Source organism: Danio rerio, chromosome 4 (genome assembly GCF_052040795.2).
Source record: "Danio rerio strain M-AB ecotype USA chromosome 4, GRCz13ab, whole genome shotgun sequence".
Taxonomy (NCBI): domain Eukaryota; kingdom Metazoa; phylum Chordata; class Actinopteri; order Cypriniformes; family Danionidae; genus Danio; species Danio rerio.
The window spans coordinates 15,542,470-15,570,000 of record NC_141024.2 but is presented as its reverse complement, the minus strand read 5'-3'; the positions used below and the strand labels follow the sequence as shown (position 1 = coordinate 15,570,000).

Below are 27,531 nucleotides of genomic sequence, written 5' to 3'. Positions count from 1 at the left end.
TGTACTTATACCATTGACATCTACAGTATTGAGGAAATAATAGCTAACAGTTTCTATTAAGATTTTATATATATATATATATATATATATATATATATATATATATATATATATATATATATATATATATATATATATATATATATATATATATATATATATGTTTATCTTTTTTGGGGGTTTAAAAGAAAAAAGAAAGCCATAAGAATTTGGAATTGCTTGAGTGGGAGTAAATGATGAGTAAACAATCCCTTTAATATGATTAATATGATTAACACTTTAATCTAAACTCTCCTAAAAGCTGAAATGAAAGGCCTACACTGCCTCGATGAATCCACAACAAGTTAATCAGATTAGAGGTGTGTCAGACTCATTGAAAATTCGAGATGATTTCATTATGACAAAGCGTTACACTCGCTAGTTAAACTGACCTTGCCAACTGCTGACGCATTTCAAAGACAAAGAAATCAGTACGACACAGAAACTTCAGTTACAGTTGCTCGAACTAATTAGATCAAGACGTGGTTTGGCAATGTGAGAAAGCACAAGAGTTCAAGCCGCGCTGATTAAATCAGGAGTTCCAGATAAACAAATTCAAAAGACCTATATCTCTCAATGAACCGGCGATAGGCTAAGTGGGAAGTGCAACAGATGTTACACAACATATTGACATTACGCTATTCCACGTTGACCCGTCAAAGCTAACAGGCAGCTCTGACCTGTTCGAGCACGTTTCAGAAGTATCTGCTGATGTCAAAGACGGGTCATCATCTCTCTCGCTCGAGCTTAGGAAGTGCTTAAGGCAAGCTCCGCACAGCGAGGTCATTCTGACATTCATTTCGTGAATTCCCAGTTGAGCTTGCTCCAGATCCGCAGCTCTCTGATGCCTGCAGCAAATTAGCGAGCGTGGATTGCTGCGTCCGATCATAACAGCAACTTTCTCTCTAAACAGTTGACCTTCATAAGGTGGTTTACGCATTTCAGGATATTGCAGAAAACTTACAGAACTCCAAGCAACAGGAGGCACTTTGAAAACCTGTTCCCAGTTGTTACACACCTGTTGGCTCACCCTTAGGGGAATTTTGTGTATTTTGGGGGAGGGTGGGCTTCTTTTGCATGTGTTTTGCAATGACATAAATGTGACAGTACTCCTACCATACTGTTTTATAGTTCTCCTAGATCCTGCGCATATGCCCTGACATGACTGAGCTCAATCAAAAATCATTTCTAAAGACAAACATCACCAAACTTCCTAACAGTTAGACCCGCCTCAAAGTGACTGGTTAAGCCAATAATGTGTTAAAATCCCTTAAAAGAAAAGCAATGTTTGGATAGCACACAAACCACAGTTTACAGGAAATCATTTAGGCTGGACAGTCTGAGCAATTACTGTGGTCATGTTGTTTTTTAAGTATGGGTGAATAGTCCGTGGGATCTAGCTGACCAAAATAAAACAGGAAGGTAAATTACATCATTGCAGTGTTTTTCCTCTATGGACACAGTCCAACTGTCAATGAGTTCATCAAGAAACTTTCTGGTCATGTTTGCCACCTGCTTAGAGGGCTATAATAAAGTAGGCTCTGCCATCAGCTGTTTTCAGCAATTAAAGACATTCACCTTTAACCTCTGCACCACTAGCATCACCAAAGAGGTAAACGGCTGATAGATGGCCACACAATCAAACTTACACTTTGGGACGCAAGTGCTCGCCCACTTCTTTTTATAACTCCTATTCATATTTAATAGTGATGCACAATAATTCGGCTGCCTTATTAGTATCGATTTATACCTTCCACATTACATATGTAGACATGTAGGCCTGTAATGATAACTATTTTGTGTTGTACGATATATTGCACCAAAATTTATTGTGATAAATGACATTGTTATTTTAAGACTCTTTTATGACATTCATTATATAATGCTAAAATGTATTATAGCCCTTTTTACAATTTAATAATTAGGCATTGCAATGAAAATGTGAAATTTATATCCTAAACAAATAAATAATAATAATGTTAACAAAAACGTGCAAGGTAAAAGTAACAGACGCTGCAGTATCTGCTGCCAGATCTACTGTCAGTTGTCAGACACCCACATAAAAATATACTATAGTAATTTATAGTAAATACTATAGCGTTTTTTAACTATCCTGACACTGATACCTACAATAGAGGTAGAGAAGTTGTGCAATCAGCTAAAATGTTGCCAGAGATGTTTTTTTTAATGTATGGACGATATATATTGCATCACTAAAAAATGTCCCTGTGTTAAGTCGATATATTGATTATTGTGACAGACCTATAGATATGCCGTCTACAAAAGTTTTTTGCAGGAGGAAAAAAGAAAAGGAAAGATTTTGTTACAGTTGTTCACTGCGGCAAAAAGGTCATCAAAGTAGCAATCTGTAAATGATTTTGCACAAAGGGACTGTCAAAACAAGCGATGTTCGCATAATATGTTAACAAAAATGACAACCATTGCTGTATTATGCATGACAGGCCTGTAGGTGGCAATTTCAATTTATTAACTGAAAAATAATAATAATCTGCGCACATATGTTCCTGTTGCCCACCATTGTTGTTTTTGTCATCAAGTACTCATGCATGCCTATTGACCTTATTCTAAAATACGGAACTGCGCTAGTTTTTGCAATAAACTTCCGCTTCAACTGCCTATTGGAGAAATGACTAGGAATAATAAACAGCAGAAAACAGTCAAACAACTTGCTCCATGACTATACAAAGCACAATATAATAAGAAAATATCAGTGTGCAACAAGCAGCATAACGAGTTGTTTTTTTTTTTTTTTTTTATGATTTATTTAACATTTTTCCATTTTACAAACATATCAAACAACCCTCACATAAATAATAATAGAAAAAAATGTATAAATATAAATACAAATAACATATTGATAAAAAAAGTGAATAAATAAATTAAAATAAAAAAGAAGATAATAATAAAATGAAATAAACAATTAATGCGAGGCAGATGTCTACATTTATACAGTAATCTCAAATGTTACATTTCGAGTGATGAAAGATTACAAACTGATGTACTATTGTGATCAAAAGTTGAGGTGATCAGTCTAGATCCAGCTGGAGAGTTTTAACATATAAAGAAAGGGCATCCCAAATTTTGGCAAATGTTCTGTTAGGTCTTTGAAGGGAATATCTAATCTTCTCTAGTTTTACAAAATACAAAACATCTTTCAGCCACCGTACATGCGAGGGTGGCTGAGGGTTCTTCCAGTATAATAAAATGACACGCCTAGCAAGCAAAGTAAGAAAGGCCATGAAGTTTAAAAGGTAAGTGGGTAATGCATAATTATCCGGCATCACGCCAAACAGGCCAATAATGGGTGATGGTGTTATATCTATAGAAGTAATGGCTGAAAGAGACTGAAATACTGAGCCCCAAAATGAGGAAAGAGCTGGGCATGTCCAAAACATATGGGTTAAAGTACCTAAACCCAAATGACACCTATCACATTCTGGATCAATAGTTGGGTCGATCCGTGCGAGCCTACATTTCGACCAGTGTACTTTGTGAACCACTTTACACTGAATGAGGCAGTGACGTGCGCATATAGATGAAGAATGAACCCTGTCCAGAACTGCCTCCCATGTATCTTGATCTATTTCAATATTAAGGTCCGCAGACCAGCTGGTGCGGAGACTGTCACCTGGAAAAGACTGTAAATTTGCAAAAATACTGATTAGTTTAGAGATTAGGCCTTTACTGCTTGCTTCAAGACATAAAATATTGTCGATCTTCGATAGTTGAGGGACATTGGGAAAACCAGGGAAATGTTTACGAACATAGTCACGTACTTGTAAATATCTAAAAAAATGATTTCTCGGAATGTTATACAATGCATTCAGTTGGTCAAATGAGGCAAAAACACCTTCGATATAAAGATCTGCTACTGAGAGTATCCCTTGATTCTTCCAAGAGGCATATGCTCCATCCAATATAGATGGAGAAAACAATGGGTTTAGATGTATTGGGGCGGTTAAAGGGGTAGATTGAAAGCCAAAGTTACGTAAAAACTGAATCCAAATTTTAAGACTGTTTTTCACAATTATATTATCAGTGTATTTAAGTGGAGATAGCGTGATGGGAAAGCAGAGGAGAGCTTTTAAGTCCGAAGATCTACATGAGGCGTTCTCAATATTTAACCATGCTGGGGGACCGTCTAGATTTTTTTTATTTTTCCAATATAATAAGGATCGTATGTTCGCAGCCCAATAATAAGACAAAAAATTAGGGAGGGCCATCCCACCCAAGCCCTTAGGTTTCTGTAGAATGTCCTTTCGAATCTTCGGGGTCTTACCATTCCACAAAAATTGAGAGATAGAACTATCTAATGTAGCGAAAAAAGATTTTGGGATAAAAATTGGAATACACTGAAAAAGGTATAAGAATTTAGGGAGTACATTCATCTTTACGCAGCTGATTCTGCCTGCCATTGATAATGGGAGAAGAGACCAGCGGCGAAAATCATGTGTGAGACGACTAAGAACGAGTTGTTTTTAACGTCTAAAAATATACGTAAGTGAATGAGACTGGAAGTCTCAATCTAAAGAGATTCAAATAGCTGTGCCCGCTCATACGCGAGGAATAAGGTCAATAGGGTATATGCCGAAGCATGCTAATAGGACTTTTAACCTGGGTTAAGCCCTTCCGATGAACTGTTTGCCATTGCAAAAACGGCGCGTTTAAAGTCTGTTTTTAAAAATCAGCGATTTTCATGGGCTGAGTGATATCCGATATAAAGTGGGTCTCAGATTGTACAAGAAGCACTGCATTAAATTACATTTTCCCCCGCCATGTCTTTAAAATATGAGCATTTATATTACCCCAGTATATTCAATGGAGCTTCTGCGCTAACCTCGTTTTACACTTGAGCAACTAAATGAATGCCAGAGTCTATTTAACTGATTGTGTTTTAACTATATTACAGCATCGATGCTGTATAAGGTATCATTTAAAATGGAAAAAAAACCTAACAATAACAGGTAACCGGAAGTTTATCAGCATGGGAACAGCACTAGCTCGGCATATACCCTTTAGACTGAACATGTAATATGGGCACAAAGTCACCATTTTTGCATAAAATCAACATCATTTACAAAAACCTGTATGTATTTTTAAAAGCATATCCAGGCCTCTAATTACAACCGGAATATAACTGAATGGCCAAACACACACAAAGTTGTTCCATTTTAGGTGATTATGATGTTGTGTAAACACTTTCTACAGATTTATGGGAAATGTAGTTTTTCCACCAGATACTCAGCTGTTGAACTACATTTTTCTTTACTTGTTGAAGATCAAAAAAAAAAAGTTTAAAAACAGAAAAAATATCCTGACAATTTGAACAACAGACCTGTTCAAACTTTTTCATTTTTCAAGAAATAAACCTAAGCGAATAGCTTAAATCTAAATAACTGAGCACAAATTATACACTAGCTTTAACTAGGAAAAAATACTGTCACTCAACTCTTTAATCCCACCTACTTGCAGTTTCCGGGTAGTAACAGAGTGGCCAATCATACGGCTAGTTCCTACTGCTGGAGACATAAACATAACGAGACATTCCCAGATCCTTTCAGGACTTTACAACATCCCAAAGAGTCTTTCATGGGTTACTTTTTAATGCGCACACGTCGTAATCACACATAAACGACCCAAGCTAAACAGATGGCAAGCCCCGACAGCATGAAAACTTTCCTGATCTGTAAAGCAAACAAATCTTTGCAGGTTTCTTTTGTTCTGAAAAACTCGACATAACTGCACTTCATAAATGATCAACCCAACGTCTAAAAAGCCAACGGAACTGCGTGTTCTAGATGCTTAGATAGACAAAAACAATGACAAAACGCACTGACAGCACAGCCAAACCACACACTGCGCATGAAGGCATGTTGCACGCATAATACCAAACGGCTTGTCTTGAGCAAAAGCGGACGAAAACAACTCTACAAAACTTTTGGTGCGTGTGTCATTTATGTCAAGTAAACTAAAGGGATTCTTGTGGAGTGGTGACAGAGACAAACATCCGCACCCAGTCAATATAACAACAACATAACTTCCCTTGTTCTCGAGAGCTTTAAAATGCGAACAAAAATATGGTAAATTTCCTGTCAAAACATGTAACCCTCAAACGAGAACATTAGACCTTAACAAAAGCCAAAGCAAGATGGATCCTCCATATGAGAGAAAAACACATTGAGACAGGGTTATACAATGACGCCGAGTTTGAAGTTTGGCATTTCAGATTTGTTGTTATTTAAAGAGCGTTGCATCTAAACAAACAAACTGCACATGAATATCTCGTTGTTTTCGTGTACTATAAATAAACAAGCGATTGACGATGTTTAAATGCGTATAATTGTCCGTTTTCATGATAAAACAGCAACAAAAACAATCAACAAATAAATAAATAACTGGCTTCTGAGGTTGTGCTAGCTCGCTAGCAGGCCAAATGGAAAGTAACAATCACCATTTTGGTCAAAAACACGTCTGGATTTGTCAGAGAGCATATAAATAAATATATCCGACTGGTATCTATATAAATATGTGCTTGAATCCTGTGGATGTCAAACGTTGGCATGGATTTGAAGAGAAAGGCGATGACAAAACACTCAAAGGACACAGAGCAACATTTCCCCCTTTCAACACTGACAACGAACAAATCCCGTCGAGAAAAATCTGATTTTTTTAGCTGAGTTGTGTTATTTTCAAAATAAGCCTCAGTTATTCTTGCCTTTGTTGCTGGCCGCACTGACAACCATCAAAACACTTTTGTTGTCAAAAGCTGATCACCATCTAACAAACCATTACACTGGCTTTGACAACTGTTTTTCTGAGCAGACGGACGCGTATAATTGTTTAAAACCAGCAGGAGATGCATTTTAAGGCTGATTCGGTGAATATCTGACATATTTGACGGCCACAGCGTTACAGTAATTGTGTTGTTTATATTTTAAAGGATACAGTTTCACCACGTCGGTGTCCATTCGTCTTTTGCCCGGACTTGGAGACGACATCTTTATACACTCCTCTTTCAGATGACCGATGCTCAAATCTTCTGCGACTGATTCTCGATCCCTTGGCCTCTACCGAAACTGAGTATTTTTGAACATTGGCATACGGCAAGCTGTCGTTTGGAGAGTTATTTTTCGCCCTCCACTTTCTGTCCGCAGCGGATAGTACTGGTAGTCCTCTGCCCGCACTGCTCTCTCTCTCTCACAGCTATCTATCCCTCCGCCGATGACGTCATGTCTGCGCGACGAAAGGTGTCCCCCTCCTCCTATGCGGTGTTTTGGACGTGTCATAAACAAGGGGACGACTCAAATTTGTAGTACGTTCAAAATGGTAGTTTTTAGTTAGCTATAAAGACAACTATGGTGGTCAAACCCCCTCTGTTATGATGTATTTTAAATCAACACACTTCTTGTCTTTAAACGCTATTACAGTTTTGATGGTCAACACTGATAATGAGACACAATTTTCTTGTAACATAACAACACTGCATTTTACAAGTGTGTAAAAGCCACAGCAGTCAAATGTTAAGTTGGTGTATCCTTTTAAGACAAAAGTATGACAAGACGTACATGGTGGAAACCAGCAAAAGGATTATTTTTATTAGATTTAAGCAGATATTTGCATGCACAATGCAGGACACTAGAGAAAGAACTTGCTGCTCAAAACCAAAAAAATTGGCACTCCTTTTCTAAATGTGGCATCTATTTCAGCTGGTATATGCGTAAAAGATAGGTCATAAATTATACATAAAAGTGTTCGTCCATTCACATTTATGGAATACTTACTTTAAAATGCCAAAAAAAAGACAAGCCTGCAAACACTGGTTCCCCTTAGCTATACTATAATATGAAAAGTGTTAGTTTTTGATCCAACTACCATGTTGTCCAGTGTAATAAGGTGGTAATGGACTATTTGGCAGTCCATGAGATGTAAAGAGCTTTGGTTTGTTGTTGCTCAAAGGCCGAACAGACAGACCCAGAATTCAAAACAGTGTGGTTAAGTTACAATTTCTAGAAGAACTCTGCCAGGCTTTTCTGCTCCAAAATGAGATCTTTCAGCACAATCCAGCTCAATCCGTGTGGATTTACCGTCCCAACCAAACCCATTACTGTAAACAAGACTCACATGATCAAGAAACACTCGGATATGAAACTACTGTAAATATTACAAAGAGCAGCGTACCACTAGGTTAACATCAGCAGGCTTTCCCAGTCCAACACACACTACTGGGATGGGGATGACACCTGCCACTGTCGAAATATTGAAAATACCCTTTTTGATTTGTCATGAGGACCCTGAATGAAAAGTAAAAACAGAGTGTCACAGGAATGAAAAGTGTTTAATAATTTCAACAAAATGCAGATATGTTGAATATGGTTCACCTGTGATGGACTGGCTCCCACTGGATTGAGGCTTTGTTTCATGGATAAAAACAGGGCAAGCACTGCTTTCCAGCCTGGTTGAGGGAGCTCTGCTTCACAGCCAACAAATTCAGAGGCGTCCTGATTGTCCTCCTCTTTTTCCACACTCACCCAAGGACACCAGTCCCTGTGCTGGGCTACTGGGTCAAACATATTTCTGTGCAACAGGCCTTCCTGTAAGGAAGTTTTTAGAATTTTATAACAACATTATTATGCAAACAATAAGACTAAAAGAGTACAACTGTACATTAAATTGCATTTCAAGGTTGCACTGTGATTCTTACATGCAGTCACTTAACATGCCATCAATGTATCTTGCATGCCTTAAGACATTCTTATATAAACTACTGTTACACTAAATTGCATTTTAGTTGCTTGTTTTATGTAAAAAAAAAAAAAAAAAAAAAAAAATAAATATATATATATATATATATATATATATATATATATATATATATATATATATATATATATATATATATATTTATTTATTTATTTTTTTTTTTTGAGGAACCAAATGACCAAGAAAAATGGTAAAACAAAAATACTTCTCATCTTTAAACAATAAATTATTCTTACAGGGCCACTGGCAGAGGAAAGACGTGGCCGTTTTGTCTTCCTCTGTGGACTAGAGGGCACATCCGTTCCCTGGCCCTCTCCCTGGCCCCTGCTGCGGGTCATGGGTCTCTTACCCCTGGACAGGGGGCTGGGATGCTCATCATGTGGGGTAGGGGAGTCCCTGCTTCTTGTGCGTAGAGGTGTACTCTCTGCCTATTTACACACATCAATGTTTGCACAACTTAAAAGGATGCGACTGATATATATTATACATTGCCAGTTACGTTCATATGACAGTTAAAGGGGTACTTGATACAAAAATTAGAGTTTGGTCATCATTTACACACCCTCAACTTGTTCCAAACCTCTTTGAGTATCTTCTTTTGTTGAACACAATAGAAGATAGTTTATAGAAAGCTGAAAACCTGTAAACACTGACCTAAATAATATTTGTTTTCCTACTTAGCAAGTCAACGGTTACAGGTTCCCAGCTTTATTCAAAATATTTTCTTTAATGTTCAACAGAATAGAGAAGATATATATAAAAAAAAGATTTGGATCCACTTGATGGTGAGTAAATGTTCATTTTTGGGTGAACTAACCCTTTGAACTTGCACTACTTGCATAAGTTCCTCACCTGCTCAGAGCGTGTGGAGTCTTGACTACGCAACTTCATGCGACATGGTGTGGGAGATTGGGATGGTGAAGTAGGTGTCCCCTTATCCCCACTCATCCCTTGAGTTGAAGTCACAGAAGTAGAAGATGCTGGAGACTGCGGTGGGTTTTCAGCCTCTAAAGCAGTATCCATTTGATAGAAGTTCCACATTCCCACTTTTCTCATGCAGTATGAACAAGTGAGGATGGGCAGATTTAAAGCATGGAGCGACGGGCTGCATGAAAACAAAGCCAAAGCGTTAAGTGAATAAAAAGTCTGCCATGTCTAAAATTATCTAATGTAACTGGTTGGTTTTTTTTTTTCTTTTACCTGGCTGCCCAACCACAAAGGGCTAAGATACATGCTGCCACCTGTACAGACAGAGGATCCGATGAAACCTTAGAAGGAGAACTGCCTTGCTTTGCTTGCTCATCTTCAATCAGCTGTAGGAGGACACTTATAATATCTTCAGTCAAGGTCTGAGGAAAAGCAAATCCAAAATTACTGATGCACAAGGGTTATTCATAGAAATCCTGTTAAAATTGAAATATCATACCATGGCTTTGAGTTGCTCGGGCTTCATAGCAGGCAGCTGCTGCTCAAGTAGGCAAGCGCTCTTATAACGCTCTAGAAAGGCAGCGAGTAATACTGTAGGCTCATTAATAGGAACCATCCAGAAGCGATCTGCAAAAAACAAACAATGTTAATTGATTTCTGATCAGCAGACACAGGAAGGCTGCCGATTCTATCAAAATACCTGGACATGGAAAATCCGGCCAGGAACAGAACTTCTCATGTTGCGTTTGAAGCTGCTGGCGCACCTCTGAAATCCGTCCTTTATCTAAAAAAGTAAAATCAAATAAATAAATGCATGCATGCATACAGAACATGGCTCTAGAATTAATATAAGCAAAACTCACATTTCTGGAAGTCTAAGGTTGCTTGGATTGATGCACAGAGGAAAGCCTGGCAACTACAACACTTTAACATGTCACAGTCTACATTGATCCAGCCGTATCGAGCACATCTCAGAGGTGAAAGCACACTCGGCTTTCCAGCCCATTTCAGACAGTGCTTCTGTTAAGGATGAATTTTGCAAAGACAAAGAATGGAACAGAAGGTCTGTGTGGCTAAGTGTATGATGCAACATGTTTAACAATAAATCAATGAGTAATCAATAGAGTCCAACAGGCAAGATTAGAATTAATCTATAACATGCATTTCATTTAATATGCAACACAGATTGGTTTTTGGTTTCTCAAATCCAGCTTCAACAACATAATATTTTCAAAGCAACCAAAAGGATATCGAGTAGGATTCCACTCTGTTGAAAAAAGCCTCTTTGTTTGCTGCTTCGCAAGGAGCTTTTCCAAGGCCATTCGGAGATGCTGTGTTTGGATCCTGCTGTGAACTGAGATATGAAAAGAATATGGACACATTAAAAAAAGAAAGAATAAATGCAGCCAAAAATGTATCTTTGCTGTTAATTTAGTAAAAGATTTAAATAGTGGATTTTATTTCTTCAGTTTGGTTCATTAGCTCATTAAGATATTTAGCTGAAACTTTGATCCTTGGTGATTCATAAAATGCCAATCACTATTACAAAATGAATAGCCATGGCTACACTTGAGGTCTGTGCAATCATTTTGACCTCATTACTACATTCAATTCAGTAACAATAAATGATCATGACAGTCTGAAATGCAAGCTTTCAATGAAAAATCTCATATCAAATATTGTGCATCTGTTTATTTTTTTTGCACAGACCAACTGTTTTGATTCACAAGACCTCAATGTATCACCACAAGCCATAAATAATAATTTGTTTTGCTTGCTATTGTTTTATTTTAAGAGTCAGCTGCTTGGATTTTATGAATCCCCATGAAACACAGTTTGTTGATGTTCTGTTAAAGAAATAAAAGTAACTTTTTAGCCCTGAATGTGAAAACCTTAGCATACATTTGGCGAGAACAAACACCTTTACATTAATACAACCAGCATGAACTAACAATACAAGCCGTTTTACTTATTTAAACAGGGACATTTGGATTAAAACCAGATGGTTTGCTGTTGTTCCGAGATTCTCTACCAGCTACAGGTTGACAGGTAAATAGATATTGTGTTTGCTTCCAATAGGACATAGGCTGATTTGTCCATTTTTCACTGTGGTATTGTCGTTTGAACAAGTCAATGTCCATTTTGGGTCATCTATTGTGTACTAAAACAGCTACCGGCATTTTCCACCAGGGTTTTCAGTAAAAACTTCTTCATGCTTTATCTTTATGCTGGATTGTTCACCGCCCCTCTCCTCCATTCTTCTCGCACTTTCACACTTTTTTTGCAACTTCCTTCTCATTACAGGTGAACTCTTACCAGTTTAACACGCTGTCTTCCGAGGCGACCCCTTCGTTGAGAAGTTCTCGCACTTTCAAGGGCGATACAAGAGGAGATTTGGTTTGTTTTTCGCCGTTTTCTGGCCGATTTGCGCGGCTGCCAAGCGCCGCCATGTTTGGTGTCTGTCTCTAAACCCTCCCGCAGCAAAAGATAAACTATCAGCATTTTTTACACAGTTCCGCCCCTCCATTGCAAAAATCCACAGTGGGAACTGTTTAATAAACTTTTTAATAATATTATTTTGTGCAAATTCACATTTATATGAAAGTGGCTGCCTAACACTGCATTGCAATCATTTAAATAAAATAGTTTCTGGAGTACATACACTAACATTTTGACATTTTCTTCCCAACTAGATGGGGAATCTTATTGATGCTCTTCTCTCATCCCAGTTATGTTAATATTTATAGACACATAAACACAAACTATATTGATCAGCTAATTGTACAGCTTGTATATTAGGAGCTAGTTTTATTTAGTCTCTGGGTATGAATTGTTTGTTGAGAAGCCCCTTTAAATTAATTATCAACATCAGATGAAAAGTTTACTCCAAATTTCAGATTTGTGAAATAGACTTTGGACATACAAAGTTGTTTGTAATATAGGAAAAACTAAATTAATATTAATTTAATATTATTTTTGACATTTACATTATTTTTTTGTAAATTAATTATAAGTAATTTACATTTTTCTGATTTAGTAAATTAAAAAATGTGGAAATTAATGCTTTTTTTCTTTCCTTTTTAAAAAATGACATTTGGTCAGAATCACAACTGTTATTCCACTAAGCCAAGGTTGTTGATATCTTAACTATTCTGAAGTTAAAACCTTGGTATTTGTGTTATTTGAAAACGAATAAATGCAGGGCACCTTCTCTGTTATTTTCTAGAAAATCAAAACTCTAAATGCCAAAGTTTTATTGTAAAATTGGAAGAATTGTAGTTTACAAAATAAAATTAAAACGACTTTTTATACAATGAGACAAACAGAAAAAAAATGGATAGTAACTTTTCAAGACTGGAATATAAACAAATATATAATAATAGAGGGACAGCATGGTGGCGCAGTGGATAGCATGAATGCTTCACAGCAAGAAGGTCACTGTGGCGACCCCTGATTAATAAAGAGAATAAGCTGAATAGAAAATGAATGAATGAATATAATAGTCGAGAGGGTTAGTTTGCATGATTATATTTCAAATTGGTTTCCAAGTTTTCATGAACAGGTTCATCTTATTATTTATTACAAATCATAATCTCTCTATTTGGATTATGTTTACCAGCCCTTTATCTAATGTTGGTACCATATATTGTTTTCATGGACACATCTGGACAGGGAGATGGACTGTCAAAAAATTACTTTTAGATTCAAATTTAATATTACAATTGAGAATTTTAAATTAGTTTCTTTTTATTTCTTTCCATTTTAGGCATTGTGTATCATACATTAATCTGCATAAATATTTTATTCATAAATACATTTATAAATCTATTGATTTTTTTTTCTGGGCTCCTTTTCTGTCTTTTTCTCTTTCCTTTTTATAAAACTAAATTTGGTCAGAATAATACCAAATGTTCTTCCACTAAGGTTATTGCTTTCTTAGCTCTTCTGAAGTTAAAACGTTGGTATTGTGTTGTCTGAAAATTAATAAAAGCAATAATAGCATTAATTTTAAATTTAAAAGAAATGTAGTTTACAGAAATCAATAACTTACAGAATAAAATCTAAATTACTTTTTATACAATAAGACACACAGAAAAAAGGGCATAAATAATGCAACACAGTACCTTTTCAAGATAAACAGATATATAATAGACAGGGTGCATGATGATATTCCCAGTTGCTAGTAAAGGTTTCCAAGATTTCATGAACAGATTAATCTTATTATTTATTACAAATCATAATCTCTATATTTGGGTTATATTTAGCAGCTTTTTAAGCCATTCATCAAATATTGGTACCATACATACGTTGTTTTATATTGGACACATTTGGACACAGATGGACTGTCAAAATAAATTTTTAACTAAAATTACATCATAATTAAGATTTGTAAAAGTTTATTCTTTCGATTTTTATGCATTTTGGACCATATATAAAATATTATATGCATAAATATATTTCCAAACTATTGAAAGTCCATTTTTTTCTGATTTAGTGAATAATAAGTGGTGGTTCATTCTGCTGTGGCAACCACTGATTAATAAAGGGAATAAGCCGAAAAGAAAATTAATGAATTAATAATTAATAAACTATTAAAATTTGTTAGTTTGTGGCATTTGATATGTTACTCTATTGACATATGACAAAGAACTATCTTCAGAGATAACAAAAGAAAGCATGTAGATGTTTGCCTTCATAATGTTTGGCGTTTATTACATAGACTTTTATTTTGACAGGTGTAAAAAAACAACTAGTTATGTTCTGATTATTTTCATAGCTTGTTTTTTATGTGGCCATCTTGGAGGTAATTTTTTTTCCAGCAGCGTTTCTGCCTTCACGTTCATTTCAGGAGACCCGGCCAGGTCCATTTATTTCATTGCAGCGTCTCGTTCCGGGGAGAATGGGCTGAGTTATGCCCTGCGCTTCGCCTGTGTCTGTTGAAGGAAGCCCTGCAGTTTGCCATTGCGTGTAGGTGGAGGATTTCAGCGTGATTTCTGGAGCGATGTCCAATATTATCTATAGGATGTTTGGCGCAGAAGGAGCCCACAGCCCGGACAGACTCAATCAGTTTGAGCGGCTGTCTGGAAGGCCTCCGCTAAGAGCCGCAGGTCAGTGAGGACTTCGTTAACAGCTTGAAATAAGCACAAAATCAATACTTTCTTTCACAGCAATCGCTTTTTGTGTGATATTTATGAGAAAATTAAGCACACGTTGTTTATTATTGCACCTCTCTCGCGCTGCCTAGCATCTAGCATTAGCCTGGTCGCTAACGTCAATGGCTTTGTTTTGAAAACAAAACTTGTCCAGTTCGCATCTGCAATTATTATATTTATTACATTTAATATTTTGCTTAAACTCGTACTTTATGGTCATTATTTGATGGTGGCTTTAGTGTCACCAAATTTGCGTTAAACATGGCTAGCTTGACAACTTCATTTGCATTTTAGCCACAGCTGTCAAGACTCATTTTTGGACGTAAACGAGGTGATATCAATATTTCAAAGTGTTATTAGTGGATTTAATTGAAGTTTATTAATGATCTCCATAACTGAAGGCATGTTTTGCTACAATCATATCTGTTGAAATATGATATTATAGACTGCAATATTTTTAAAGTGCATATGTGGCTAATATAAAAATTAATATGCATCTAACAATTGCTAGTTTTTAAACTTTCACCTTTTAATTCCACGTATTCCAATATTTTGTTTCAGGTCTGAAAGAACAAACTTGTTTACGATCTTGTTGTAATGAGCATTAGATAAATAAATGTATAACCAAAATATTTATTTCTAGATTAAATGCAAATGTCTAAATGTTGTACATTTTAAGTGATTCTAGATGCAAACCACCAGTAAAACAATAAATGTAACCGAGATTACACAGAATTACATCAAGTCCAGTGTTAATGTTTATAGTTTAGAGATATATTTCATATGGCCATGTGTTTGGATTGTTAAATAGTGCCACAGATCAGCACATGGGTAAATACAACTCCATAAGTAAATAAAAGTCAGCTCTGTCATGCAGTCTGGTTTTACTCAAACACCCCTATGAGTTGCCTTTTCAAAACTCTTTCAGCATTAAGACTCAAACCATCATGATCGTTTCAGGCGGATGTAGTGTAATGCAGCATTTTTGCAGTGTGACATTTAATGATATTCACGCCACCCATCGAATAGCCTGCAGCTCTAGCCATCTGCATCCTCCTTCCTGTTTATATACGAGGAGTGATTAACTGATGTTAAACTTGGTGAAGAATATATAGCGAATCTAATAAATGCATTGTTACGCAGGCATCTAGAATTATGAAGGATTCAGTGAGTTAAATGGTACACAAAGGATGTTCTAAAGGTGTATTTAGATAGTGGTTCTGCTGACAGCGTAGCCCCCTTTGCAAGTTTGCATATGGCAATCTTTAAAAACCTTCAATCAAGTCATGTGACCTGCTTTTTTTGGTGCAGAAGTGACTCATGCTGTCATTGTCATCCGTTTTAATTTGTTTTTATTTTATGATTATTCTTTATTTATTTATTGTTTTTGATATTTTTGAGAATGCATAGCAATGTGCTCTGTCAAACGTATGCATACCAGTTATCAGTGTTTCCAATTGTTTCCAAACAGTGAATCCAGAGTCCAGACATTTCAACACTGTATATTAAACAGAATTCCAGTGGGCTTGGAAAAGCTGTAAATATCAAGGGTTGTATTATTTGTGTGTGTGTGTGTGTGTGTGTGTGTGTGCACTAACATGCAGGCCTGGAAAAGTAATATAATTAGTAAAAACCAACTGTAAAAACACCAATTTCTAAATCTTTAAATAAATCATATTAAGTTCTGAACTATTTGACTGACATAATGATAACAATGTGAATATATGCAATATCCGTATAATTACATTTCTATATCTATTTTTATCTATAGCGTCTTTCGCTATGTAGATTGTCAGAAGTTTAACATAGCTGAAGTTATAGGTTAATAGTACAGTAAATGAAAAAAAGTTTCAGTTCAGTTGTCAAATTCTGTCAATTATTTGGTAAAATTAGGGATTGCCATTGGATTACTTTCATACAGGAGATAGTGATAAAAATAAAAAGCCTAAATCAGCGCATAGTTTGAGATCAACTTGGCTTACCTTTATTGTTTTTTAATTTATAAGAATTAGTGATCACAATTTAATTGCATTTTAAAAAGGCTTTCAATTGAATTATTGTGACTAATCGCATGCAAAAGTCTGTATTTTTACATAATATTTGTTCATGCACTATAAATGTTTATGCATATATAAATGCAAGCTCACATGTATTTACTTTTAAATGCTAATATTTATTGATAATTCTGTTATATTTATATAAATTAAATATAAATAAACAATTTCTATACAGGTATGGGTGGCTGTGTGTGTATATTAAATACAGTCATTCACTAAACATAGTTATGGTTAATTGTTTAGTGGCACCAATTTTAAGCAGTTAAATGCATCTTGCTGCTTTAGTAGATTGAATAATAGTCTTTCTAATCAAAAGTATACAAATTTTAACTTGCAGGTAGTACTTTGTAATTTGGGGTGATCCTTAAATAGTCTTTTAATATGTCATCATCAAATGATACTTGATGAATTTAAGAACTTTTGGTGTGTAAACCGTTGCTACACCAAATAAATGACCTACTGTATGTAGTAACTTTAAACAATGTTAAAAAAGTGTAATAGTCATTACTTTTTGCTCCGTAGTAGGCTTGCCTTGATATCTTTTTTGTTTGTAAAATATATTGCACCAAAATCTATTGCGATAAAAGATATTATTGTTATTATAAGACCATTTTATGCCACTCATTATAAAATGCCAGAATGACAATATAATATTATAATGCAAGTACACTCTTCCAAAGGGAACATACTAATTCTTAAGAATATTTGATCTAATAATAGTCAATTTAACAATTTAATAATAAGGCATTGGAATAAGAATGTGAAAGCGTATATCCTAAACTAATAAATAATAATAATAATAAATGCTAATAAAAAAAAAGTGTTGGGTAAAATGTAACAGAGGCTGCGATATCTGCTACCAGATCTGCTTTCAGTTGTCAGACACCCAAGTAAATACTCTAGCGTTTTTTTTTTTTTTTTTAACCGTCCTGACACTGACACTTTTAATAGAGATGGGGATGTTGTGCAATCAGCTGAAATGTTGCTAGAATTGGTTATTATGTGTGGTTGGCATGGGCCAATATAAGATTCTGACGATATGATAACCTTGGATAAAAATATCATGGTATCACAGTATTATTATTACTGCTTTAATATTCATTCTGTTTTTAAATGTCTTGGTAAAAAACAAAAACCTTTTCCCCCTTTAAACACAATATATTTATTCTGAGAAACATTAAACATATTTTGAAAGAGCAAACATGTCAGAATAAAATTAATTATTGACTTCTGCTGTCTTCGATTGTTTCAAAAACAGATTTTTTTACAATATTTTCTGCTGAAGATACTGCTGTCCTAAAAAACAAAACAAAAAATGTCAATAAATTGTACACATACCTTAGGAACGGTAGTGCAGAAAGATTTTAAAACTTTTGACTTTTCCAAACCGCGGTAAACCTTTAAACAATTATCGTCCCATGCCTAATGGGTGATATATATAACACCTGAACTAAACTAATTAAACTACAAAACTCAAAGTACACAGGTGGCAAAACACTTAAACTAATCTAACAAAACATCAATCTAAACTTAAACAAACCGGATAAGTCCGTCAAAGCTTAGTTTAGAATCACACAACAACCATCACATTATGTTACTTAAAGCCATCGAAGTTGAACAAGCAACCTCGAATTACCACAGTAAACTGAGATAATAAATCACTGAATAGACGAAGCATTGCACAAACAAATTGCGTGCTGCACCAATGGTACGCCGAGGCAGAGCGCACACCACACACTGGTCTGTCGGGGCTTTAAATCCTTGCGCCGCGTCCGGATATTGGTGTAACAGACACCGTCCTAATGATGATGGACAGAATGGTAAACCAATAAGAAACCTAAGGGCTGAGCAAACGGAGAGGAGGGTGAAAAAAAAAATAGACAAAGAAAACATCAAACGTAACGCCATGTGTTGTGCGATAAGTCGATATATTGATTATTGTGACAGGCCTACGCAGTTGAATTGAAATAATTTAATAGAATACATTTATAATGTACATTAAAAATTGTAACACATATTTATTGTTTGGATTATTAACCCCCCTTTCTTGTCTGACATACAACAACAGTGCCAAATTCCAATATCTGCGGTTTGTTTCAGCACCGCTGTTCCCTTGTCATCACTTCAAGACTGCAGTTGTACATGTGTTTTTATGATTCTCTTGGTTATGGACCAAAGGATCTTCATGCTGCTTTGTGGTCCAGATATATTCATGTTAATTGCTTCAATCTTGGTATGTGTGACAGTGCAAAAGCCATTTGTTGAGCCCTCGAGTGATGGGCAGGGTGTTTTGTGTGTTTTTCTGTTCGTCTTGCCATTGTCCTTTTTTGTTGTTGTTATTTTGTTGTTCTGTCTGACTGCGGTAATTGTGGTAACAGGCTCTAAGAAGAGAGTTAGCTGGCTACAAGCTCGAAGAATCTTCGGCCATCCCAGCCCCAGTCTGCGGATCCCTAACAGGTTTTTAAGAGAAGGTGGGTAATAGGCGATGATCGCCTTTAAATGAACTTAAAAAAAAAAAAAAAGGAAACCCACATAACAAATCTGGAGGCCTTCCCCATGCTGTCCCTCTCTTCAAAACTGCTCTTCACTGTGGTGTTAAGAAAACAATAATAGTAATAATAAAAAAACAACATCGCTTTTATGTGCCAGGTCTCTTTCTGCTAAGCTTTTATTGGGGGCGAAGCTGGGGCAGGATGGCTTGCGTGTTAAAAAAATATAAAAAGAATAAAAAGAAGCGTCGTCTGGTTGAGAGTTAGGTATGTGTATTGATCCTGTAGTTATTGTTTTATATTGATTTGTGTTCGTTTTTTTTATTTTATTGTTGTATAATTTAAGTTTCCTCCTGTCTGTGTGTACCTCATCCCAGCGATGCTTTTGCTCAGGTGCAGCGTCCAGGTTTCCAGGCAAATTTATTGGCAGGAATTTGCAAGGGTGAGGCTGCTGGCTTGCACATGCTGTCATAGATTTGGTGACCTGCGGAAAGTGTACGTCATTAATTTTTTAGAGAGTCGGATGTTGCGTTAGCAATGATTTGTATGCTGATATTAGAAATAAATAAATTGTAATTTAGCTTTTTTGCTTGGTGTTTTTTTTTTATTATTATATTAGGGCTGCACAATATATAAATTCAGCATCGATATTGCAATGTGTGTGTCTGCAGAAGTCACATCGCAAGATATGCAGTGTTAAGTTGGGATTATAGTCTATTAACAATTGAGTATACATGTGATTTGTGGAGTCATTGCAACGTATAACGATAACAGAGTAAAACTGTCTCATTTGCATGTGTTTTAAAGGCACTTCAAGAAAGTGTAAAGCATTTGGCCATAATAACGTAAGACATTTGCAACTTTTAATGAAGAAAATGTACTGATTTATTAATACAATAAAGACTTTACAGTGTTCTTTTACATTACTATATTTTTGCATTTTAAATACTGTTTGACTCGCCGGAAAAACGTAAAGAACTTTTTATTCATATTTTTTATTTATTTTTGCTCCATTGTAATTATTCTCACAATTTTTATTTTTATACATGATTAACATCCTTACAAAATACACCCAAGCAATCTAAATTAATGATTTTTCACAAATAAAGCTATTCAACCTGGTGAAATTGTTTTCATATTGTAATATATATATGCAGCAAAACAAAATATTGCAATGTCTGATTTTTCCAATATCGTGCAGCCCTAAAATATATAGTTTTATTTAAATATGTAATATCAAATCTAAATTATATAATGCATTTATAGTATAATTAAAATTGTACACATTTTAATAAGAAATATTTCTATTATTATTTCATTAGGAAATGTATTAAAATAAATTTTATATATATATATATATATATATATATATATATATATATATATATATATATATATAATTATTATTATTATTACTAAAAGCACATATTTATTTTATTAATTTAATACATACAAATATGTTTCCCTTTAATACTTGCAATATATTAGTATTAATTAATGATACAAATATTTTATATTGTTATTTTATATTATTGTTTTGTAATTTAGTGGTTTTAGCTAAGATGCTGTTCATTGTGTTTAGTAGAGATGTGATTTAGATTCTATTTAATAAAACAGGCTTGGGCAAGAAAGGAAGACTTACAAGGGTTTTTAACTAGCTGTTGTTAATTCATTGAGTTACACTTGTGTTTTGTTCGCTCTTACCTGTACTCACGCTTTTTGGTGTTTGAATTATATTGTATTTGAAGTCACTCATGTAGTTGTTCCATCCAAGGCTAATCCGGACTCTTGAACTCAATTACTTTCCACATATGTCCATAGTCAAATTCTAAAGTAATAAATCTGGTTGGAGATCATGAAGTTTACTCTGTATTTGCTTGTAGCCTTAAGTATGCATAAACATGGTTTGTGTCATAATGCTTCGAATGGAGCTTGAACTAAAAATGTTCATTTCACAGGTCATTTTATAAAGAACCAACTCGTGAATCTTCTTTCCAGAACTGTCCACTGGAGCTGTTTGACATTGTATAATCTCTTGCCTTTACAGTTCAGTTCCAGACTAGCAGTGAACAGCTTGTTTTTCCTTAACTTCGGTCTTCAAAGGAGTGATTTATCTCTGTGAGGACCCATCATCGTGGGCTCTAATGAGCTGTCTAACTGTTTATCTGTGTATTGTCTCTTCATCTTTTGCCTGATGTCTGTCTCTGTAGGTCACAGAGCTCCTCCGGCCCGGAGCGGCCATCGATGTGTGGCTGACAACACCAACCTTTATGTGTTTGGAGGCTACAACCCCGACTATGATGAATCTGGCGGCTCCGAAAACGAGGATTACCCACTGTTCAGGGAGTTGTGGAGGTTTCACTTCGCCACAGGGACATGGCAACAGATCCGCACCGAGGGCTTCATGCCCACCGAACTGGCTTCGATGTCAGGTAATATATTTTTTTTGTGTGTTTTTGTTTTTAAGTTTTGTTCTTGTTTGTTTGTATTTTCTTGTTTTGTTTGGTATCTTTTATATAGTGTCTTTGTGTGTCGTTTGTCCTAATTTGGTTCGCATTTGTTTTGTGTATTTGTTTTAGGACAGTTGCTTTTGTGTTTGTATTTGTAATTTAGTTAGTTTTCAGGTTGTTTTTGTTTTTAAGCTTGGTTCTTGTTTGTTTGTATCTTTTTGTCCTTTTTGATATCTTTATATAGTGATCGTTTGTTTGGGTTTCGTCTTGAGTTTTTTGTTTTTTCTGTTTGCGGTTTTCTTGTTTTGTGTAGTTTTTTTTTTCTTCTTTGGTTGGTAAATGTTTGCCTGTTTTGTGTTTTCTTTTATTATTTTTGTTTCCGGGCATTTACTTCCATGTTTATATTTGTTTCCTTTATAATTTAGTTAGTTTTCGTTTTTAAGTTTTGTTCTTGTTTGTTTGTATCTTTTTGTTTGGTTTGGTATCTTTATATAGTGATTTTTTTATTGTCATTGTCTTCATAATAAATATACTTTTAGCAATGTTAAACTTGTCATTAAAAAATATATATATTATGTTGAAAAAAGTGTATTATTAATATAGTGTATTAAGTAAGTGTATTAGTAATATACAACTAGATTTTTCTTGTTTTGACACATTAAAATATGTAGCTTAGAAAAAATTACCTGTTTATTTATTTATTTATTTTTGTGGCACCCGAGTCATTAGAAATAGTCATTAGTGTTTAGCCCTGTATAAGTCTAAAATTAATTCATAACTGTTTTAAAAAGTCTGACTCGATTTAACCTGCAGAAACCCTGTATCTGCTTTATTAAGTTTTTGCTGTTGTGAACGTGTGGGGTTTTGTGTTGGTTTTGGGCGGTTTTTTTTTGTTTTTTTTTTGTGGTTTTTGTCTTATTTTTTATTTATTTATTTATGTTTTACTGGATAATTTTAGTTTGTTTTGGGTTGGATTTGATTTTGATTTTCTTTGGTGGCAGATTTGGTTTGTTGGTTGTTCTGTATGCAGTTAGTTTTGTTGTTTAGAACGTGCTAATAGCCCGCTGGCAAGACAGGTATTTTTAAAAACCTTTTACTTCTCTTAACCATCATATTTGTATGGCACACAGCTGTTTTGCACGGAAACAACCTGCTTGTATTCGGCGGGACCGGAATCCCATTTGGGGAAAACAATGGAAATGACGTTCACGTCTGCAATGTTAAATACAAACGATGGTCCCTCCTCAACTGCAGGGGCAAAAAACCCAATCGAATATATGGACAGGTACAAAAACCCTTAAGAAATTTATGTAATATAACCCAATAATAACCACAACAACTGTCTCTTAAGAAACATGTTACATTCTTGATTATTAAGTGTGATTTCTATTTGTTGTTACAGGCGATGGCCATAATCAGTGGCTTTCTATATGTCTTTGGAGGCACAACAGGCTATATTTACAGCACAGATCTCCATAGACTGGACCTGACAACACGTGAGTGGATCCACTTGAAGCCAAACAACCCTCCAGATGACCTGCCTGAGGAACGGTAGGCGACTTTGACCATTCCTTTGGGGTTCAATTGGGTTTAATCATTAAGGAAGATTTTTGGGGAAGTATAATATATTTGAAATGATTACTTTAATCCATGTGTGCATGCCTCTACTAAGTAAAATGTCAGTCTATAAGTGCATATGGTCAACATCCTGGTAAATTTGTTTCCACTAGATACAGGCATGAGATTGCTCATGATGGACAGAGGATATATATTCTAGGAGGAGGAACTTCCTGGACTTCTTACCCATTAGACAAGGTACAAATGTTGGCAAGAATATTCAATAATTATTTATGGCATGCTCATTATTTGTTGTTGTGAAATTATTTAGGTTGTATTTATTTAAATACATATTAATGGTTTATATTAATTTGACTTTTCTCTTTTTGTTTGTTTTCAAACTTCATTATGCGAGTATTTAATTTTTTACATTTAAATTTTATAAAAAAGTATATTTTTTATATTTATTTAGCTGTATCATACTTTAAAAAGTGTCTTTTTATTTATTTTTTGCTTACTTTTCAGTTTATATACTGCTTCTATTTGCTATATGGGTCTTGCTCATGCAATATTAAGACACCTTTATATAAATGCTACTTAAATTGTCATATGTCCCAATTGTTTGTCTCAGATACACGCATATAATCTTGAAACAAATTCCTGGGAGGAAATCACAACAAAGCCTCATGAAAGAATAGGTAAATAATACATTTTTTGTTGTTGTTTTAAGCTTTTTGACATCCGATAATTTGGTTTATTTGCTTATTCAGTGTAATCTTATTCTTTCTTCAGGATACCCGGCGCCTCGGAGGTGTCATAGTTGTGTGCAGATTAAAAATGGTAAGTTGATATTGTGAAAGATTTGCACGCTTGCCATCACATGGTTTGCAGAGCTCAATCTTTGGTCGCTGTTTGTGGCAGATGTATTTATATGTGGAGGGTATAATGGTGAAGTAATCCTGGACGACCTGTGGAAAGTCAACCTGCAGACGTTCCAGTGGCATAAACTCCCAGCAGTGATGCCTGAACCTGCGTACTTCCACTGTGCTGCTGTTACCCCGGTCAGTACATGCATAATACTACATTATTATTATTATATTATTATTTTTATCATCATCATCATCATTTTTTTTTACATTTTAATACATTTAGATTTTTTTTATTCATACATGAATAATTTTATTTCAGTTTTTTTAAAGTATTTATGATTTTAAAGTAATTATAGCTTTCATTTCTTTAAATATAGTAAAATATAAATATTTAAAGAACTTTTTATTAGTTTTTGACTTTTTTATAATTAAATTAGTACATTAATATTTTCAGTTCATACTATGCTGCTAGTTTTTGTGCATTTTCATTATGTTTTTATTTTACTTTAAGTTCATTCATAGCACCATTTAAAATGCATTTATTTACGAGTTTAAAATGTAGTTTGTCTTGTGTCTCAGGCCGGTTGCATGTACATCCACGGCGGCGTGGTAAACATCCACGAGAATAAGCGGACTGGTTCATTGTTTAAGATCTGGCTGGTGGTGCCCAGCCTGCTGGAGCTGTGCTGGGAGCGTCTGCTCAAAGCCTTCCCTCACCTGGCCCAACTCACCCCCATACAGCTGCTAAACTTGGGCCTCACCCAGGAACTCATTGAACGCTTAAAATAAACAGGCGGCAGCTGCAAGTGCAAGAGAGACCGATTGTGTACCTACTACATGTGTACATTTTTTTAATTTAACTTTAAAGTTTTGTTTTTCGAAGCCGAGCATTGGCAGGACGACGGCACTTCAAGCCAAAATGTGGATGGAAACAACCGGATCGACTTAAGGACACGTCTCGCCTTAAAACCAAAAACTGTAGGATGCCTTTTTTTGTTTTGCGTTTGCACCTTTTAATGATTTGCAAAACTAAACAGCCACCAGAGAGAGGATTCCAACACTATGGGTCAGTGACCTGAAATGTGTGTTGTTGTTTTTTTTTTGCTTTGCTGAGATTGTAATATTATTTATTGGCCTTCAGTGATGATTTGGGGGTTGTTTTTACTGATGTATCTTAATTATGTGTCCTCTTCTGTCAAAGACTTATTTAAGTTTTAGGAATCACCACATTCGCAGCATGAATATTTAAGAAAAGTTTACAGGCAACTGTTCGGAGAACTGCTGTTCAGAATTATTAACGCCTGGAATTTAAATGGATTAAGCAAATATGAAGATGTGCTGGAAATGTGTTCACCCTCACGCACGTTATCCAAGATGTAGTTGGTTTTTATTTACTCGTTTTAATCTTCAATAGAACATTAAAGACTATTTTATCTAAAACTGTGGCTTTCGTTGGTCATAAAATGGAATTGAATTGTTCTAAAAACCCACATAGCCAAAACAAAACTCATTGAAGTCTGATTCTTCACACACTTTCAGAAATGAAGGTACAGGAGCTGTCACTAGGGCAGTGCCTTTTCAATGTACATATTTGTACCTGAAGGATACATAATGGTACCCCACAGGTACTTTTTAGGTATGTTTGGGTACTAATATGCACCTCCTAGGTAGCATTGGGGACTGTTTGCGTACAGATATGTATCTTATAAAAAGGTACTGCCCCAGTGACAGCTCGTGTACATTTATTTGCGAGTGTGGAAGGTTTTAAATTAAAGTTAATATCATATCCACATATACAATTCAGTTTCTGGCACAAACTTTCTTCAGTTTACTTCATGACAGTTTGATGTATCATTAGGCGCCCAGGTCATTTGTTATGCCTAGATGCGTTAAGAAAATTGACTCTCAAAGCATTTTGAATCACAAAAGATGATTAATATTCAATAAACAAATAAATAAAAATGACTACATTTTGGATGGCTAGAGTATGACTAAGTTACCAGCAAATTTCAATGATTTTCTTAAACTATGTCTTTAAAGATTTTACTTCAAATGGTGCAAAACAGTGTTGAAAAGATGGAATGTTTTAACAAAGTGATTTATTTATTTGTTTTCCTTTTCTTCACTGGGAGTGTGGGAGTTTTCGGTTGGATGCTGTTGCTCAGATCTGCACTTAAGGCACAAACACCAGACCAAGTAATGTTTCAGCAAAGCTGTACAGTCATAGCAAAGCTGTTCCCATGTTTCACCTGGTTTTGTAAACCATCACTGTGAACAAGGTGCTCCTTAAGTTTACTTTTAACGCTTTTATTGAAATAAAACACTTATTTTTCTTCCTCCTTAAACCATCTATCCCTCATGCAAATGTTTAAATTGACATTTCAGCCAACTCATTTAATTGATCCAGTGCCTTTTCCAAACAAGATATGATAATGTGCTAAACGTAACCGTGAGACAAAGCCTTGCTAAAAGCACTTTACAATTATTACGCAATTCAAAATGATCTTCTAATACATACATTTTCATCCAGCACTTGATACATTTACAATTAAAACTAAAGTCTTAGAATAATTTGTATTTGGTCAGCACAATGCCCACATTTTCAGCCTTGTGTGGATCAGTACAGTCAAGTCATTTAGCAATAATGTAGCCGAGCATCTCTTTACTATGCTGACCGATTAATATGATGCCAAATACAGCATCTCGAGTTCAGAGTTCATGCTTTTTGCCTTTTTCTTTGAAACTGTGGCCATTTGACTACCTTAATTAGGCACCAGCAATTGATGTAGTGGAATAAAAGTGTTTCATAATTGCTATTATTTCCACCCTCTGCATCCCTATTAGATTTATCATCAAAATAGCTTTCCTCTGGATGTAAGTTACATATATATCCTCCAAAAAATAATGGGTTTATTTTTGCATGACTGGATTTCTGTTTGCATGGATCAGGACTGAATGGTGATGCGCAGACCAACTCCGGATATTTCCAGGATTTTTAACAGCACAGTGGGATTTTTTTTGGGTCTGCATGGTGCGACAGGAGTCTCTTCATTTTTATTTTTTTTTTATTTTTTGAGACGAGCTGGATTTCAATGCCTCCGTTGTGCAGCAAATGTTGAAGGTACTCTCTCATTGGTTACCTGTAACTCGTGTATCAGTTTTGTGTTTTATTGTTGAGGAATTAATAAACTTGTTCAAACTGGTGGATG

At 35.1% G+C, this 27,531-nt stretch overlaps 3 protein-coding genes across 4 annotated transcripts in view; 1 reads left to right on the top strand and 2 right to left on the bottom strand.

Annotated features, from left to right (window-relative positions):
• The window catches only part of ube2h (ubiquitin-conjugating enzyme E2H (UBC8 homolog, yeast)), a 48,678-nt gene extending 41,501 nt beyond the window's left edge, over positions 1–7,177 (bottom strand). Inside the window, 1 exon segment of the mRNA NM_201489.1 lies at positions 7,006–7,177. Within this exon segment, the coding sequence (NP_958897.1) occupies positions 7,006–7,058 (53 nt within the window). The 5' untranslated portion in view covers positions 7,059–7,177.
• A 449-nt stretch (positions 7,178–7,626) lies between these two features.
• On the bottom strand, positions 7,627–12,233 carry zc3hc1 (zinc finger, C3HC-type containing 1). The gene is made up of 10 exons (NM_001077378.2): positions 12,064–12,233; positions 10,999–11,101; positions 10,611–10,761; positions 10,448–10,531; positions 10,247–10,374; positions 10,021–10,169; positions 9,673–9,925; positions 9,057–9,248; positions 8,439–8,651; positions 7,627–8,351 (listed from the first exon to the last, which is right to left on the bottom strand). Exons 1-10 carry the CDS (start codon positions 12,195–12,197, stop codon positions 8,280–8,282), a joined length of 1,479 nt encoding a protein of 492 aa, NP_001070846.2. The 5' UTR covers positions 12,198–12,233; the 3' UTR covers positions 7,627–8,279.
• Positions 12,234–14,562: 2,329 nt separating this feature from the next.
• klhdc10 (kelch domain containing 10) lies at positions 14,563–27,525 on the top strand. Of its 2 annotated transcripts, XM_087246276.1 has the most exons (10): positions 14,584–14,855; positions 19,336–19,428; positions 21,657–21,878; positions 23,027–23,181; positions 23,299–23,447; positions 23,627–23,711; positions 24,085–24,151; positions 24,246–24,293; positions 24,375–24,514; positions 24,902–27,525. In XM_087246276.1, the coding sequence occupies exons 1-10, from the start codon at positions 14,750–14,752 to the stop codon at positions 25,109–25,111; spliced, it is 1,275 nt and encodes a 424-aa protein (XP_087102402.1). In that variant the 5' UTR covers positions 14,584–14,749; the 3' UTR covers positions 25,112–27,525.
• The last annotated feature ends 6 nt before the right edge of the window (positions 27,526–27,531 follow it).